The following is a 16736-nucleotide window of genomic DNA, read 5'->3' on the forward strand; positions in this document are numbered from 1 at the left end:
AATACCCCTGTAATACCCCTGTAATACCCCTGTTATACCCTTGTAGTACCCCTGTAATACCCCTGTAATACCCCTGTAATACCCCTGTTATACCCTTGTAGTACCCCTGTAATACCCCTGTAATACCCCTGTAATACCCCTGTTATACCCTTGTAATACCCCTGTAGTACCCCTGTAATACCCCTGTAGTACCCCTGTTATACCCCTGTAATACCCCTGTAATACCCCTGTTATACCCTTGTAGTACCCCTGTAGTACCCCTGTAATACCCCTGTAGTACCCCTGTTATACCCCTGTAATACCCCTGTTATACCCCTGTAATACCCCTGTTATACTCCTGTAATACCCCTGTAGTACCCCTGTAGTACCCCTGTAATACCCCTGTAGTACCCCTGTTATACCCCTGTAGTACCCCTGTTATACCCCTGTAATACCCCTGTTATACCCCTGTAATACCCCTGTTATACTCCTGTAATACCCCTGTAGTACCCCTGTAAAACCCCTGTAATACCCCTGTTATACCCTTGTAGTACCCCTGTAATACCCCTGTAATACCCCTGTAATACCCCTGTTATACCCTTGTAGTACCCCTGTAATACCCCTGTAATACCCCTGTAATACCCCTGTTATACCCTTGTAGTACCCCTGTAATACCCCTGTAATACCCCTGTAATACCCCTGTTATACCCTTGTAATACCCCTGTAATACCCCTGTAATACCCCTGTAATACCCCTGTTATACCCTTGTAATACCCCTGTAGTACCCCTGTTATACCCTTGTAGTACCCCTGTAATACCCCTGTAATACCCCTGTAATACCCCTGTTATACCCTTGTAATACCCCTGTAATACCCCTGTTATACTCCTGTAATACCCCTGTTATACCCCTGTAATACCCCTGTAGTACCCCTGTAATACCCCTGTTATACCCTTGTAGTACCCCTGTAATACCCCTGTAGTACCCCTGTAGTACACCTGTAATACCCCTGTTATACCCCTGTAGTACCCCTGTAGTACCCCTGTAATACCCCTGTTATACCCCTGTAATACCCCTGTTATACCCCTGTAATACCCCTGTAGTACCCCTGTAATACCCCTGTTATACCCTTGTAGTACCCCTGTAATACCCCTGTAGTTTCCCTGTAATACCCCTGTTATACCCCTGTAATACCCCTGTAGTACCCCTGTAATACCCCTGTTATACCCCTGTAATACCCCTGTAGTACCCCTGTAGTACCCCTGTAATACCCTGTAGTACCCCTGTAATACCCCTGTTATACCCCTGTAATACCCCTGTAGTACCCCTGTAATACCCCTGTAGTACCCCTGTAGTACACCTGTAATACCCCTGTTATACCCCTGTTATACCCCTGTTATACCCCTGTTATACCCCTGTAATACCCCTGTAATACCCCTGTAGTTTCCCTGTAATACCCCTGCAATACCCCTGTAATCTTCCTGTAGTACCCCTGTAGTACACCTGTAATACCCCTGTTATACCCCTGTTATACCCCTGTTATACCCCTGTTATACCCCTGTAGTTTCCCTGTAATACCCCTGCAATACCCCTGTAATACCCCTGTAGTACCCCTGTAGTACACCTGTAATACCCCTGTTATACCCCTGTTATACCCCTGTAATACCCCTGTAATACCCCTGTAGTTTCCCTGTAATACCCCTGCAATACCCCTGTTATACCCCTGTAGTACCCCTGTAATACTCCTGTAATACCCCTGTAGTACCCCTGTAGTACCCCTGTAATACCCCTGTTATACCCCTGTTATACCCCTGTAGTACCCCTGTAATACCCCTGTAATACCCCTGTAATACCCCTGTTATACACCTGTAATACCCCTGTTATACCCCTGTTATACCCTTGTAGTATCCCTGTTATACCCCTGTAGTAAACCTGTAGTACCCCTGTAATACCCCTGTTATACCCCTGTAGTAAACCTGTAATACACCTGTTATACCCCTGTAGTATCCCTGATTCTAGAGTGATTACCAGGAGATCTATTCAAATAGGTAGAATGATAGACATTCTGATTCTAGAGTGATTACCAGGAGATCTATTCAAATAGGTAGAATGATAGACATTCTGATTCTAGAGTGATTACCAGGAGATCTATTCAAATAGGTAGAATGATAGACATTCTGATTCTAGAGTGATTACCAGGAGATCTATTCAAATAGGTAGAATGATAGACATTCTGATTTTAGAATGATTACCAGGAGATCTATTCAAATAGGTAGAATGATAGACATTCTGATTCTAGAGTGATTACCAGGAGAGCTATTCAAATAGGTAGAATGATAGACATTCTGATTCTAGAGTGATTACCAGGAGATCTATTCAAATAGGTAGAATGATAGACATTCTGATTCTAGAATGATTACCAGGAGATCTATTCAAATAGGTAGAATGATAGACATTCTGATTCTAGAATGATTACCAGGAGATCTATTCAAATAGGTAGAATGATAGACATTCTGATTCTAGAATGATTACCAGGAGATCTATTCAAATAGGTAGAATGATAGACATTCTGATTCTAGAATGATTACCAGGAGATCTATTCAAATAGGTAGAATGATAGACATTCTGATTCTAGAGTGATTACCAGGAGATCTATTCAAATAGGTAGAATGATAGACATTCTGATTCTAGAGTGATTACCAGGAGATCTATTCAAATAGGTAGAATGATAGACATTCTGATTCTAGAGTGATTACCAGGAGATCTATTCAAATGGGTGGGAAAGTGAATATTTATTTGGTTTCGTTCTTTTAGTTGAGTGAATTCTGGAATCCAAACAGTCAGTGTAAACCAACCCTGGAATAGAGTCTCAGCTCCCTCCCTCAACCCCCTCCCTCAACCCCCTCTCTCAACCCCCTCCCTCAACCCCCTCCCTCAACCCCCTCCCTCAACTCCCTCCCTCTCTCACTGCCCCGTGTCACAAAGCCACACCGTAATTATGTGCATAAATAAGAGCGTGAGTGAGTGTGTTGTGAAGCTGGGCAATGGGCATCATTTACTGTTTGGGGCTGGTATTCACACTCAGATTTCACACTTCTGTGACTTCAAGAAGGGAGCTTCAGGATGGAAGAAAGATTGGAGGAAAACAGGGGTTTGGCCACGGAGTGTTGCTCTCCCTTGTCCCTCTGTCTATGGATGCTAGAGAGGGAAGGGAGGGTTATTCAGCAGGTGCATATCACAGAGACACAGGGCTGAGTGGGCACTGAGACAGAGATGGGGGGGGGGGGGTCACGTAGAGAGCACACAAAAGGACCAGTGTTCTTTCTCTCTCTCTTTTGTCCTGACATACCCCCTACCCTAGCACCAGACCTCCAATACCCCGTCACCCCTCACCTAGTGCCCCACTCAGGACCAGTCTCTCTGGGCTAGGGCTGGGGAGCACACAGGGGTCCCTCTGGAGTCACAGTCGCCTGCCTGTGTCCAGCCTCTCTTTCACACGTGTCTCAATGTGTGTGTGTGTGTTTAAAGCCTGCATTCCTGAGCTTGCTGAGCCGTAGCCGGGTGATTAATAGTAGCTTGCTGATTGTTTAAGAGCTGGATTCCTCAGGCCTGTTTTTCTCTACTCTGACTGGTCAACCACAACACACAAAGGACTGACTGGTCAACCACAACACACAAAGGACTGACTGGTCAACCACAACACACAAAGGACTGACAACCATGTTGTTTCTTATGTGGGATATTTCAATTATACTGTACCAAATATACAAGCGTGTGATGAGTTCTGGGGCTGTGTGTTTTAGTCTGGGGCTGTGTGTTATAGTCTGGGGCTGTGTGTTTATAGTCTGGGGCTGTGTGTTACAGTCTGGGGCTGTGTGTTATAGTCTGGGGCTGTGTTATAGTCTGGGGCTGTGTGTTATAGTCTGGGACTGTGTGTTATAGCCTGGAGCTGTGTGTTTATAGTCTGGGGCTGTGTGTTATAGTCTGGGGCTGTGTGTTATAGTCTGGGACTGTGTGTTATAGTCTGGGGCTGTGTGTTATAGTCTGGGACTGTGTTATAGTCTGGGGCTGTGTGTTATAGTCTGGGGCTGTGTGTTATAGTCTGGGACTGTGTTATAGTCTGGGGCTGTGTGTTATAGTCTGGGGCTGTGTGTTATAGTCTGGGACTGTGTTATAGTCTGGGGCTGTATGTTATAGTCTGGGGCTGTGTGTTATAGTCTAGGGCTGTGTGTTATAGTCTGGGGCTGTGTGTTATAGTCTGGGGCTGTGTGTTATAGTCTAGGGCTGTGTGTTATAGTCTGGGGCTGTGTGTTATAGTCTGGGACTGTGTGTTATAGTCTGGGGCTGTGTGTTATAGTCTGGGGCTGTGTGTTATAGTCTGGGGCTGTGTGTTATAGTCTGGGACTGTGTGTTATAGTCTTGGGCTGTGTGTTATAGTCTGGAGCTGTGTGTTATAGTCTGGGGCTGTGTTATAGTCTGGGGCTGTGTGTTATAGTCTGGGACTGTGTGTTATAGTCTGGGGCTGTGTGTTATAGTCTGGGGCTGTGTGTTATAGTCTGGGACTGTGTGTTATAGTCTGGGGCTGTGTGTTATAGTCTGGGGCTGTGTGTTATAGTCTGGAGCTGTGTGTTATAGTCTGGGACTGTGTGTTATAGTCTTGGGCTGTATGTTATAGTCTGGGGCTGTGTGTTATAGTCTGGGGCTGTGTATTATGGTCTGGGGCTGTGTGTTATAGTCTGGGACTGTGTTATAGTCTGGGGCTGTATGTTATAGTCTGGGGCTGTGTGTTATAGTCTGGGACTGTGTTATAGTCTGGGGCTGTATGTTATAGTCTGGGACTGTGTTATAGTCTGGGGCTGTGTTATAGTCTGGGACTGTGTTATAGTCTGGGGCTGTGTTATAGTCTGGGGCTGTGTGTTATAGTCTGGGGCTGTGTGTTATAGTCTGGGACTGTGTTATAGTCTGGGGCTGTGTGTTATAGTCTGGGGCTGTGTGTTTATAGTCTGGGGCTGTGTGTTATAGTCTGGGGCTGTGTGTTATAGTCTGGGACTGTGTGTTATAGTCTGGGGCTGTGTTATAGTCTGGGGCTGTGTGTTATAGTCTGGGGCTGTGTGTTGTAGTCTGGGACTGTGTGTTTATAGTCTGGGGCTGTGTTATAGTCTGGGGCTGTGTGTTATAGTCTGGGGCTGTGTGTTTATAGTCTGGGGCTGTGTTATAGTCTGGGGCTGTGTGTTATAGTCTGGGGCTGTGTGTTATAGTCTGGGGCTGTGTGTTATAGTCTGGGGCTGTGTGTTATAGTCTGGGGCTGTGTGTTATAGTCTGGGGCTGTGTGTTATAGTCTGGGGCTGCGTGTTATAGTCTGGGGCTGCGTGTTATAGTCTGGGGCTGTGTGTTATAGTCTGGGGCTGTGTGTTATAGTCTGGGGCTGTGTGTTATAGTCTGGGGCTGTGTGTTATAGTCTGGGGCTGTGTGTTATAGTCTGGGACTGTGTGTTATAGTCTGGGGCTGTGTGTTATAGTCTGGGGCTGTGTGTTATATTCTGGGGCTGTGTGTTATAGTCTGGGACTGTGTGTTAGGAGATCAGAGGTAGAAGCTGTGTCAGAACTGTCAGAACTATTTCAGTCACACTGTGTGTGTGTGTGTGTGTGTGTGTGTGTGTGTGTGTGTGTGTGTGTGTGTGTGTGTGTGTGTGTGTGTGTGTGTGTGTGTGTGTGTGTGTGTGTGTGTGTGTGTGTGTGTGTGTGTGTGTGTGGACCTAGTGCAGACAGAAGGCATTCAGGTGGAATAATGGAAGCTCAGTGTGTGAGGGGTCTGCAGGTTACACCAGGAATTCAGGACATTGAAATGCTATCCATCTCTTTCTCTCTCTCTTTATGTCCCTCTGTCTCTCTGTCTCTTTCTTTCTCTCTTTATATCCCTCTGTCTCTCTCTTTCCCTGTCTCTCTGTCTATTTCTGTCACTCTCTTTCTCTTTCTCTCTCTTTCTCTCTTTATGTCCCTCTGTCTCTCTCTTTCCCTGTCTCTCTGTCTATTTCTGTCTCTCTCTTTCCCTCTGTCTCTCTGTCTATTTCTGTCACTCTCTTTCTCTTTCTCTCTCTTTCTCTCTTTATGTCCCTCTGTCTCTCTCTTTCCCTGTCTCTCTGTCTATTTCTGTCTCTCTCTTTCCCTCTGTCTCCCTGTCTATTTCTGTCACTCTCTTTCTCGTTCTTCGTCTCTCTCTGTCTCTGTCTGTTTGTATGTCTCTCTCTCAATTTTCAATTCAATGAATTTATTGGCATGGGAAACGTATGTTTAGATTGACAACACAAGTGAAATAGATAATAAACAAATCCAAAATGAACAGTAATCATTACATTCACAGAAGTTTCAAAGGAATAGAGACATTTCAAATGTCATATTGTGGCGATGTACAGTGTTGTGATGGCACATTGTGGTATTTCACCCAGTAGATATGAGAGTTTATCAACATTTGATTTGTTTTCAAATTCTTTGTTGGTCTGTGTAATCTGAGGGAAATGCATTTGGCAGGAGGTTAGGAAGTGCAGTCAACGGTTTCCACCTCATTTTGTGGGCAGTGTTCACATAGCTTGTCTTCTCTTGAGAGCCAGGTCTGCCTTCGGTGGCCTCTCAATAGCAATGGTCACTGAGTCTGTACATAGTCAAATCTTTCCTTAATTTTGGGTCAGTCACAGTGGTCAGGTATTCTGCCACTGTGTACACCTCTGTTTAGGGCCAAATAGCATTCTAGTTTGCTCAGTTTTTTTGTTAAATTCTCTCTTTCTCTCTCTCTCTCTCTCTCTCTCTCTCTCTCTCTCTCTCTCTCTCTCTCTCTCTCTCTCTCTCTCTCTCTCTCTCTCTCTCTCTCTCTCTCTCTCTCTCTCTCTCTCTCTCTCTCTCTCTCTCTCTCTCTCTCTCTCTCTCTCTCTCTCTCTCTCTCTCTCTCTCTCTCTCTCTCTCTCTCTCTCTCTCTCTCTCTCTCTCTCTCTATACCCTCCCCACACACCTAGTCTCATTGCTGGTGATAAATTACACTTTGATTAATGGTACTCTAGTGGTGTTAGTGTCACAGTGAAATATCTATGTATCTAGCCCCATCCTTACTGCCAGGGGAGATAAAGCCAACACCTCCCTCTGTATTGATGGCTGTTTGGGTGTTTGGATACAGAACTGGCATAGGCCAATGAGAATTCCCGCCTCCGTATCCCGGCGCTGTGTTGCCATGGACTCTGTGGGAAGGAATTGGATTTGATGGTGAACTGTAGTCTCCTCCCCCTTTACTATTCACTGTAGTTAAACACTCAATAGAGGATTTCCGAAATTCTGTCAAAAAACGAATTTATATTATTTTTTGTGTGTGTTCCTGTGTCCGTATCTATTAACGCACAGTCTGAATAATCAGTAATCCATCGCCCCTGACCCCTTTGTGTACAGTACAGCTGAGAATGGATATCCCCCACCCCACTTGTGCCTCTCTGAGTGTTAATATTTCCAGAAAGGGCCGGAGGAGCCCAGGTGAGGGGGGTAAATGGTTGATGTTTTAAATGAGGAATCTCACAGGTCCTGGGAGTCTCCCACACATTCATTCATGCAGCCGTCTACTCTGTTTTGCTGATGTGTGGTGGTGTTTGTCCTTGGCCAGCAGTGTACAGCTGTGAGTGGAGTATCCTTAATGTGTCACATATTAGTGTAGTGGGAAGTTAATTTGTGATGAGTGTAACTTCATTAACTACACCTGTAGAACTACAGAGGAGAGATGTGAGAAGAGGATAACACATACACTAGAGTGATGGTTCTCCCCACACTGTATTTAAACAGTAGACGCAGAAACTCTAAAAAACGAATTCCTAACCCTCTCCTCTCCTCTCCTCTCCTCTCCTCTCCTCTCCTCTCCTCTCCTCTCCTCTCCTCTCCTCTCCTCTCCTCTCCTCTCCTCTCTCTCTCTCTCTCTCTCTCTCTCTCTCTCTCTCTCTCTCTCTCTCTCTCTCTCTCTCTCTCTCTCCTCTCTCCTCTCCTCTCCTCTCCTCTCCTCTCCTCTCCTCTCCTCTCCTCTCCTCTCTCTCTGGGGCTTTATCGGCATGGGAAACATACTGTATGTTCACATTTCCAAAGCAAGTCAAATAGATAAAACAAATTATAAACATTAAGAAATTAACAGGAAACATTACACTCACAAAAGTTCCAAAATAATAAAGACATTTCAAATGCCATATTATGTGAAAATAGTTAAAGTACAAAAGGGAAAATAAATAAACATAAATATGGGTTATATTTACAATGGTGTTTGTTTTTCACTGGTTGTCCTTTTCTTGTGGCAACAGGTCACACATCTTGCTGCTGTGATTGCACACTGTGGTATTTTACCCAGTAGACATGGGAGTTTATCAAAAGTTTGTTTTTCACATTCTTTGTGGGTCTGTGTAATCTGAGGGAAATATGTGTCTCTAATATGGTCATACATTTGGCAGGAGGTTAGGAAGTGCAGCTCAGTTTCCACCTCATTTTGTGGGCAGTGTGCACATAGTCTGTCTTCTCTTGAGAGCCAGGTCTGCCTACGACGGTCTTTCTCAATATCAAGTCTATTCTCACTGAGTCTGTATATAGTCAAAGCTTTCCTTAAGTTTGGGTCAGTGACAGTGGTCAGGTATTCTGCCACTGTGTACTCTCTGTTTAGGGCCAAATAGCATTCTAGTTTGCTCAGTTTTTTTGTTAATTCTTTCCAATGTGTCAAGTAATTCTCTTTATGTTTTCTCATGATTTGGTTGGGTCTAATTATGTTGCTGTCCTGGGGCTCTGTGGGGTCTGTTTGTGTTTGTGAACAGAGCCTCAGGACCAGCTTGCTTAGGGGACTCTTCTCCAGGTTCATCTCTCTGTAGGTGATGGCTTTGTTATGGAAGGTTTGGGAATTGCTTCCTTTTAGGTGGTTGTAGAATTTAACGTCTCTTTTCTGGATATTGATAATTAGCGGGTATCGGCCTCATTCGATTCTGCATGCATTATTTGGTGTTCTACGTTGTACACGGAGGATACTTTTGCAGAATTCTGCATGCAGAGTCTCAATTTGGTGTTTGCACAATTTAGTGAATTCTTGGTTGGTGAGCGGACCCCAGACCTCACAACCATAAAGGGCAATGGGTTCTATAACTGATTCAAGTATTTTTTAGCCAGATCCTAATTGGTATGTTGAATTTTATGTTCCTTTTGATGGCATAGAATGCCCTTCTTGCCTTGTCTCTCAGATCGTTCACAGCTTTGTGGAAGTTACCTGTGGCACTGATGTTTAGGCCGAGGGTATGTATAGTTTTTTTGTGTTCTCTAGGGCAACGGTGTCTAGATGGAATTTGTATTTATGGTCCTGGCAACTGGACCTTTTTTGGAACACCATTATTTTTGTCTTACTGAGATTTACTGTCAGGGCCCAGGTCTGATAGAATCTGTGCAGAAGATCTAGGTGCTGCTGTAGGGCCTCTTTGGTTGGTGACAGAAGCACCAGATCATCCGAAATAGTAAATATTTGACTTCAGTTTCTAGTAGGGTGAGGTGTATGTGTTTTTTGCCAATTTTAACTACACACTTGTTGTTGGTGTACATGGATTTTATAAAGTCGTATGTTTTTCAACCAACTCCACTTTCCATCATGGAGAGACAGACCCTCATGCCAAATTGTGTCAAAAGCTTTTTTGAAATCAATATCCCCCGATAGTTATTGGGGTCAAATTTGTCTCCATTTTTGTCTTTCTTTCTCAGGGGTCTGATGTGTATGAGGTCATCACCCCACCACCTTCAGGGACTATGCCCTGTCTCCATAGCAACTTCTGGTCCCAGGTTGGCCCAGAGTGAGTGTGGGTCAAACCGGGCCTAAGCAGGCCTGACGTGGACCAGACCAGGCTGAGGTGGGCCCGAAGCAGGCCAGAGTGAAGCAGAGACACCATGCACCAGCTGTTTGGCCTGGTACTGGGCCAGAGAGACCTGTCCCGGGCTGGAGACCTCTTCTCCCTGGAAGACTCTGAGATAGAGGACTGTCTCTCACAGGCCCTGGAGGAAATCAAGGCTATCTCCTGCTCTCCTGTGAGTACCCCTACATACCCATCCATTCACACACATGACGGTCTCTTTGACGTACTAGAGGAGGTCAAAGGTATCTATTGCTCTCTTGTATGTTGCCTATGTACACACACACACACACACACACACACACACACACACACACACACACACACACACACACACACACACACACACACACACACACACACACACACACACACACACACACACACACACACACACACACACACACACACACACAATGCTTATGGCAGGTGTGTCTCTTGGGACTGTTTCCTGGAAACAGATCTGATATGATGCCTACCCCTCCAGAGCCCACATGTCCTCATTTCTCATCCAACACAGTCAGTCTCTCAGTCATCATTTAAGTAAAGAATGAAAGAGTCTGCGGCTGGATGTAACCCAGCTGCTTATTGAGACACTGATGGGGTAAGAGTTTGAATATCTGAGCATTTCCACCTCAACATGGAAAAAGTGAAGAGTTTTTTTCCTTTGAGTGTCAAGGGAAAACTAAGAGCCAAAGCTGTTGCAGCCCTGAGACTTGGATCTGTGTTAGACAGACTGCATTTGAAACCATATTAAAAACAAACATGCTCTTTTCTCATTGTTCCTTGATCCTGATTGGCTGTTCCGGACTCATTTCCCCTCTGATTGGCTGGCTGCAGGACTACCTGACCAATGACAATGACCAGGCGGTGGTGGAGATCTGCATCACGCGCATCACCACGGCGATCAGGGAGACTCGGTCCATCGAGCGCCATGGGGGGGCACTAGTGGGTCTGTGGGAGTCCTGTCTGGAACACAACCTCACCCCCCAGGGCAAAGACGAAGACACACCCCATGCCAAGATAGCCTCAGACATCACCAGCTGTATACTGCAGGTACACTACACTACACTACACTACACACACACACACACACACACACACACACACACACACACACACACACACACACACACACACACACACACACACACACATCTGGGATATATGCTGTGTCAAATGCTTCGACCCAACAGCCCATCACTCGCCGTTTCATATTTGTTTTTGTTGACACATCCTAACATTTCAAAGTAAGCCTTTGATCCCGTATTGAATCATTGTATTATACATTTATAGTTTATCTTTAAATGAAGGGTGCTCATCGCCGTCACCATGAAAGCAGCGTTTGTTCCACACTCTTTTACAAAATGTAACAGTAGGCTACAGTAGAACCTTCAGAGTTTGATTAATTAAACTTTTTTTTTATTTTTTTTATTTCACCTTTATTTAACCAGGTAGGCTAGTTGAGAACAAGTTCTCATTTGCAACTGCGACCTGGCCAAGATAAAGCATAGCAGTGTGAACAGACAACACAGAGATACACATGGAGTAAACAATAAACAAGTCAATAACATGGTAGAAAAAAAGAGAATCTATATACAATGTGTGCAAAAGGCATGAGGTAGGCAATAAATCGAATAATTACAATTTAGCAGATTAACACTGGAGTGATAAATCATCAGATGATCATGTGCAAGAAGAGATACTGGTGTGCAATAGAGCTGAAAAGTAAATAAATAAAAGCAGTATGGGGGGTGAGGTAGGTAAATTGGGTGGGTAGTTTACAGATGGACTATGTACAGCTGCAGCGATCGGTTAGCTGCTCGGATAGCAGATTTTTAAAGTTGTTGAGGGAGATAACTTCAGAGATTTTTGCAATTCGTTCCAGTCGCAGGCAGCAGAGAACTGGAAGGAAAGGCGTCCAAATGAGGTTTTGGCTTTAGGGATGATCAGTGAGATACACCTGCTGGAGCGCGTGCTGCGGGTGGGTGTAGCCATCGTGACCAGTGAACTGAGATAAGGCGGCACTTTACCTAGCATAGCCTTGTAGATGACCTGGAGCCAGTGGGTCTGACGACGAACATGTAGCGAGGGCCAGCCGACTAGGGCATACAGGTCGCAGTGGTGGGTCGTATAAGGTGCTTTAGTAACAAAACGAATGGCACTGTGATAAACTGCATCCAGTTTGCTGAGTAGAGTATTGGAAGCTATTTTGTAGATGACATCGCCGAAGTCGAGGATCGGTAGGATAGTCAGTTTTACTAGGGTAAGTTTGGCGGCGTGAGTGAAGGAGGCTTTGTTGCGGAATAGAAAGCCGATTCTTGATTTGATTTTGGATTGGAGATGTTTGATATGAGTCTGGAAGGAGAGTTTGCAGTCTAGCCAGACACCTAGGTACTTATAGATGTCCACATATTCTAGGTCGGAACCGTCCAGGGTGGTGATGCTAGTCGGGCGTGCGGGTGCAGGCAGCGAACGGTTGAAAAGCATGCATTTGGTTTTACTAGCGTTTAAGAGCAGTTGGAGGCCACGGAAGGAGTGTTGTATGGCATTGAAGCTCGTTTGGAGGTTAGATAGCACAGTGTCCAAGGAAGGGCCGGAAGTATATAGAATGGTGTCGTCTGCGTAGAGGTGGATCAGGGAATCGCCCGCAGCAAGAGCAACATCATTGATGTATACAGAGAAAAGAGTCGGCCCGAGAATTGAACCCTGTGGTACCCCCATAGAGACTGCCAGAGGACCGGACAACATGCCCTCCGATTTGACACACTGAACTCTGTCTGCAAAGTAGTTGGTGAACCAGGCAAGGCAGTCATTAGAAAAACCGAGGCTACTGAGTCTGCCGATAAGAATATGGTGATTGACAGAGTCGAAAGCCTTGGCCAGGTCGATGAAGACGGCTGCACAGTAATGTCTTTTATCGATGGCGGTTATGATATCGTTTAGTACCTTGAGCGTGGCTGAGGTGCACCCGTGACCGGCTCGGAAACCGGATTGCACAGCGGAGAAGGTACGGTGGGATTCGAGATGGTCAGTGATCTGTTTGTTGACTTGGCTTTCGAAGACCTTAGATAGGCAGGGCAGGATGGATATAGGTCTGTAACAGTTTGGGTCCAGGGTGTCTCCCCCTTTGAAGAGGGGGATGACCGCGGCAGCTTTCCAATCCTTGGGGATCTCAGATGATACGAAGGAGAGGTTGAACAGGCTGGTAATAGGGGGTGCGACAATGGCGGCGGACAGTTTCAGAAATAGGGGGTCCAGATTGTCAAGCCCAGCTGATTTGTATGGGTCCAGGTTTTCCAGCTCTTTCAGAACATCTGCTATCTGGATTTGGGTAAAGGAGAAGCTGGGGAGGCTTGGGCGAGTAGCAGCGGGGGGGGCGGGGCTGTTGGCCAAGGTTGGAGTCGCCAGGATGAAGGCATGGCCAGCCATTGAGAAATGCTTGTTGAAGTCTTCGATTATCACGGATTTATCGGTGGTGACCGAGTTACCTAGCCTCAGTGCAGTGGGCAGCTGGGAGGAGGTGTTCTTGTTCTCCATGGACTTTACAGTATCCCAGAACTTTTTGGAGTTAGAGCTACAGGATGCAAATTTCTGCTTGAAAAAGCTGGCCTTTGCTTTCCTGACTGACTGCGTGTATTGGTTCCTGACTTCCCTGAACAGTTGCATATCGCGGGGGCTCTTCGATGCTATTGCAGTTCGCCACAGGATGTTTTTGTGCTGGTCGAGGGCAGTCAGGTCTGGAGTGAACCAAGGGCTATATCTGTTCTTGGTTCTGCATTTTTTGAACGGAGCATGCTTGTCTAATATGGTGAGGAAGTAACTTTTAAAGAATGACCAGGCATCCTCAACTGACGGGATGAGGTCAATATCCTTCCAGGGTACCCGGGCCAGGTCGATTAGAAAGGCCTGCTCGCAGAAGTGTTTTAGGGAGCGTTTGACAGTGATGAGGGGTGGTCGTTTGACCGCGGACCCGTGGCGGATACAGGCAATGAGGCAGTGATCGCTGAGATCTTGATTGAAGACAGCAGAGGTGTATTTGGAGGGCAGGTTGGTCAGGATAATGTCTATTAGGGTGCCCATGTTTACGGATTTAGGGTTGTACCTGGTGGGTTCCTTGATGATTTGTGTGAGATTGAGGGCATCAAGCTTGGATTGTAGGACTGCCGGGGTGTTAAGCATATCCCAGTTTAGGTCACCTAACAGAACAAACTCTGAAGCTAGATGGGGAGCGATCAATTCACAGATGGTGTCCAGGGCACAGCTGGGAGCTGAGGGGGGTCGGTAGCAGGCGGCAACAGTGAGAGACTTATTTCTGGAGAGATTAATTTTTAAAATTAGAAGTTCGAACTGTTTGGGCATAGACCTGGAAAGTATGACATAACTTTGCAGGCTATCTCTGCAGTAGATTGCAACTCCTCCCCCTTTGGCAGTTCTATCTTGACGGAAAGTGTTATAGTTGGGTATGGAAATCCCAGAATTTTTGGTGGCCTTCCTAAGCCAGGATTCGGACACGGCAAGGACATCAGGGTTGGCAGAGTGTGCTAAAGCGGTGAGTAAGGCAAACTTAGGGAGGAGGCTTCTGATGTTGACATGCATGAGGCCAAGGCTTTTTCGATCACAGAAGTCAACAAATGAGGGTGACTGGGGACATGCAGGGCCTGGGTTTACCTCCACATCACCCGAGGAACAGAGGAGTAGTAGGATGAGGGTGCGGCTAAAGGCTATCAAAACTGGTCGCCTAGAGCGTTGGGGACAAAGAATAAAAGGAGCAGATTTATGGGCGTGGTAGAATAGATTCTGGGCATAATGTGCAGACAGGGGTATGGTGGGGCGCGGGTACAGCGGAGGCAAGCCCAGGCACTGGGTGATGATAAGAGAGGTTGTATCTCTGGACATGCTGGTCTCAATGGGTGAGGTCACCGCATGTGTGGGGGGTGGGACAAAGGAGGTGTCAGAGGTACGGAGAGTGGAACTACAGGGTCCATTGCAAACCAAAACAATGATAATGATAACTAGCCTGAACAACAGTATGCAAGGCATATTGATATTTGAGAGAGACATACAATAAGGCATAAAGTGATTGCAGGTCTTGATTGGGAGAGCTAGCTAAAACAACAGGTAAGATAACAGCAGCAATAACAGGGTGCTAGTCTAACACAGCAACAACAGGTAAAAATGGCGACGACTAGGCAGAGAGGGTCGGATTAACTACACACAGATCCTGAGTTAAAGCACAGAGCCGACAGATAAAACACAAATAAACAGAATGGAGTACCGTGAATTAATGGACAGTCAAGCATGCATCAGCTATGTAGCCAAGTGATCATAGTGTCCAGGGGGAAGCCGTAGATGGAGCAGGGAGGCCTCCACTAAGCTAGCACGCGGCGTTTAAAGTTAGTAGCCCGGGATGTGGTCTGCTCAGACGGAGGGGGTCTGCTCAGACGTGGTCGTGTCGACAGAGAATCCAAGCCGGATGGCGAAAGAGAGGTTGTGAATTGTAGAATTGTGTTTGCTAACTGGTGCTAGCTTCGTGGCAGTGGCGCTAGCTGCGCTAGCTGCGAGCTAGCTGTGAGGATCAGAAGTAGTGGCTCAGGGATTACGGCAGGAATCCGGCGTTGTTGTCGAGAGACAGTCCGATGCTGGTAAATTGGTGAGTAATATCCAGGCTAATAACAGGGCTGGTGTCTGTGCAGAAGGTAAAAGCTACTAGCAGCGGCAAATAAACGGCTAAATTAGCTTGTAGCTGATTTAGACCAGTTGTGATGGATTGGCAGGGCTCTGTGTCGGCAAAAAAGGTCCAGTCCAATTGGCAAAAGAGGTATTGTAGCCCAAGAATTCGCTGGTAGACCTCTTCGGCTAGCCGGCAGATGGGCCTAGCTCGAGGCTAGCTCAAGGCTAACTGGTGCTTGCTTCGGGACAGAGGTGTTAGCCAGTAGTAGCCACTCGGTTGCAGCTAGCTAGCTGTGATGATACGGTGTAATTGTCCAGAGCTTGCGTCAGGAATCCGGTGATGTGGTAGAGAAAAAGCAGTCCTATATGCTCTGGGTTGATATCGCGCTTGCAGACTGGCAGGTATTGGCCCGAGCTGAAGCTGGCTGTGTCCGAGTGAGGGTGAAGACCGCAGCAGTGGCTAACTGACTACTAGCTAGTAGCTAGTTATCTGGCTAGCTTCTGATTGGGGTTACGGTTCTAAAGTATAAAAAATAGCAGGTCCGTACCACATTGGGTGAGGCGGAATGTAGGAATGTATATTCAGTTCCTAGATGGAAAGTGAAATTAAAATATATACGAAATGTATACGAAAAATACGAGGACTATTTACACGGGACAAGACAAGACAAAACACGTCCGACTGCTACGCCATCTTGGATTACTTAAAAACAGAACTGAAAAAACAAAGCATCAACTACATGTTGAGAAGTATCATATACGGTCAGAACTTGTGGATTCACAATGTGCTCTTTTAAAAGGTCCATACGTCATATCAAGTCTGTCAATCAAATTATAACATTTAAGTCGTAGGCCTATTGTACTTGATGCAGTTGACACTACAAATATACATTTAAAGCCAACAATTTTATTATGTTGACTAATATTGCATTTATTTACAATAGCAAAAACTACACAAACCTGTTTTACAAAACACAGTTCTATACCTCCAACATCCCAAATAAAGAAGGTAAAAAGTTAAAATTTTAAAAACCTTCATTTAAATAAAATTGACATACCTAATCTCTTGTCGAACGCTCTAGAAAGGGCAATATAGTGTTAACTTTTAAATGGGAAATACAACAACTCTGGTCTATCTCAAGCAGTCAAACAACAGTTCAGTTTTAATCCTTAGTAACGACAAGATATGGAGTCTTC

The 16736-nt window shown here is 45.8% G+C and overlaps 1 protein-coding gene across 1 annotated transcript in view; it reads left to right on the top strand.

Annotated features, from left to right (window-relative positions):
• Positions 1-16736, top strand: part of LOC139549657 (ventricular zone-expressed PH domain-containing protein-like) — a 139451-nt gene that overhangs the window by 3568 nt on the left and 119147 nt on the right. The window contains exons 2-3 of the mRNA XM_071360324.1: positions 9721-10041; positions 10707-10922. Of these exons, the coding sequence (XP_071216425.1) occupies positions 9904-10041; positions 10707-10922 (354 nt within the window). The 5' untranslated portion in view covers positions 9721-9903. The remainder of the gene's footprint in view (positions 1-9720; positions 10042-10706; positions 10923-16736) is intronic.

Source organism: Salvelinus alpinus, chromosome 22, assembly GCF_045679555.1.
Source record: "Salvelinus alpinus chromosome 22, SLU_Salpinus.1, whole genome shotgun sequence".
Classification (NCBI taxonomy): domain Eukaryota; kingdom Metazoa; phylum Chordata; class Actinopteri; order Salmoniformes; family Salmonidae; genus Salvelinus; species Salvelinus alpinus.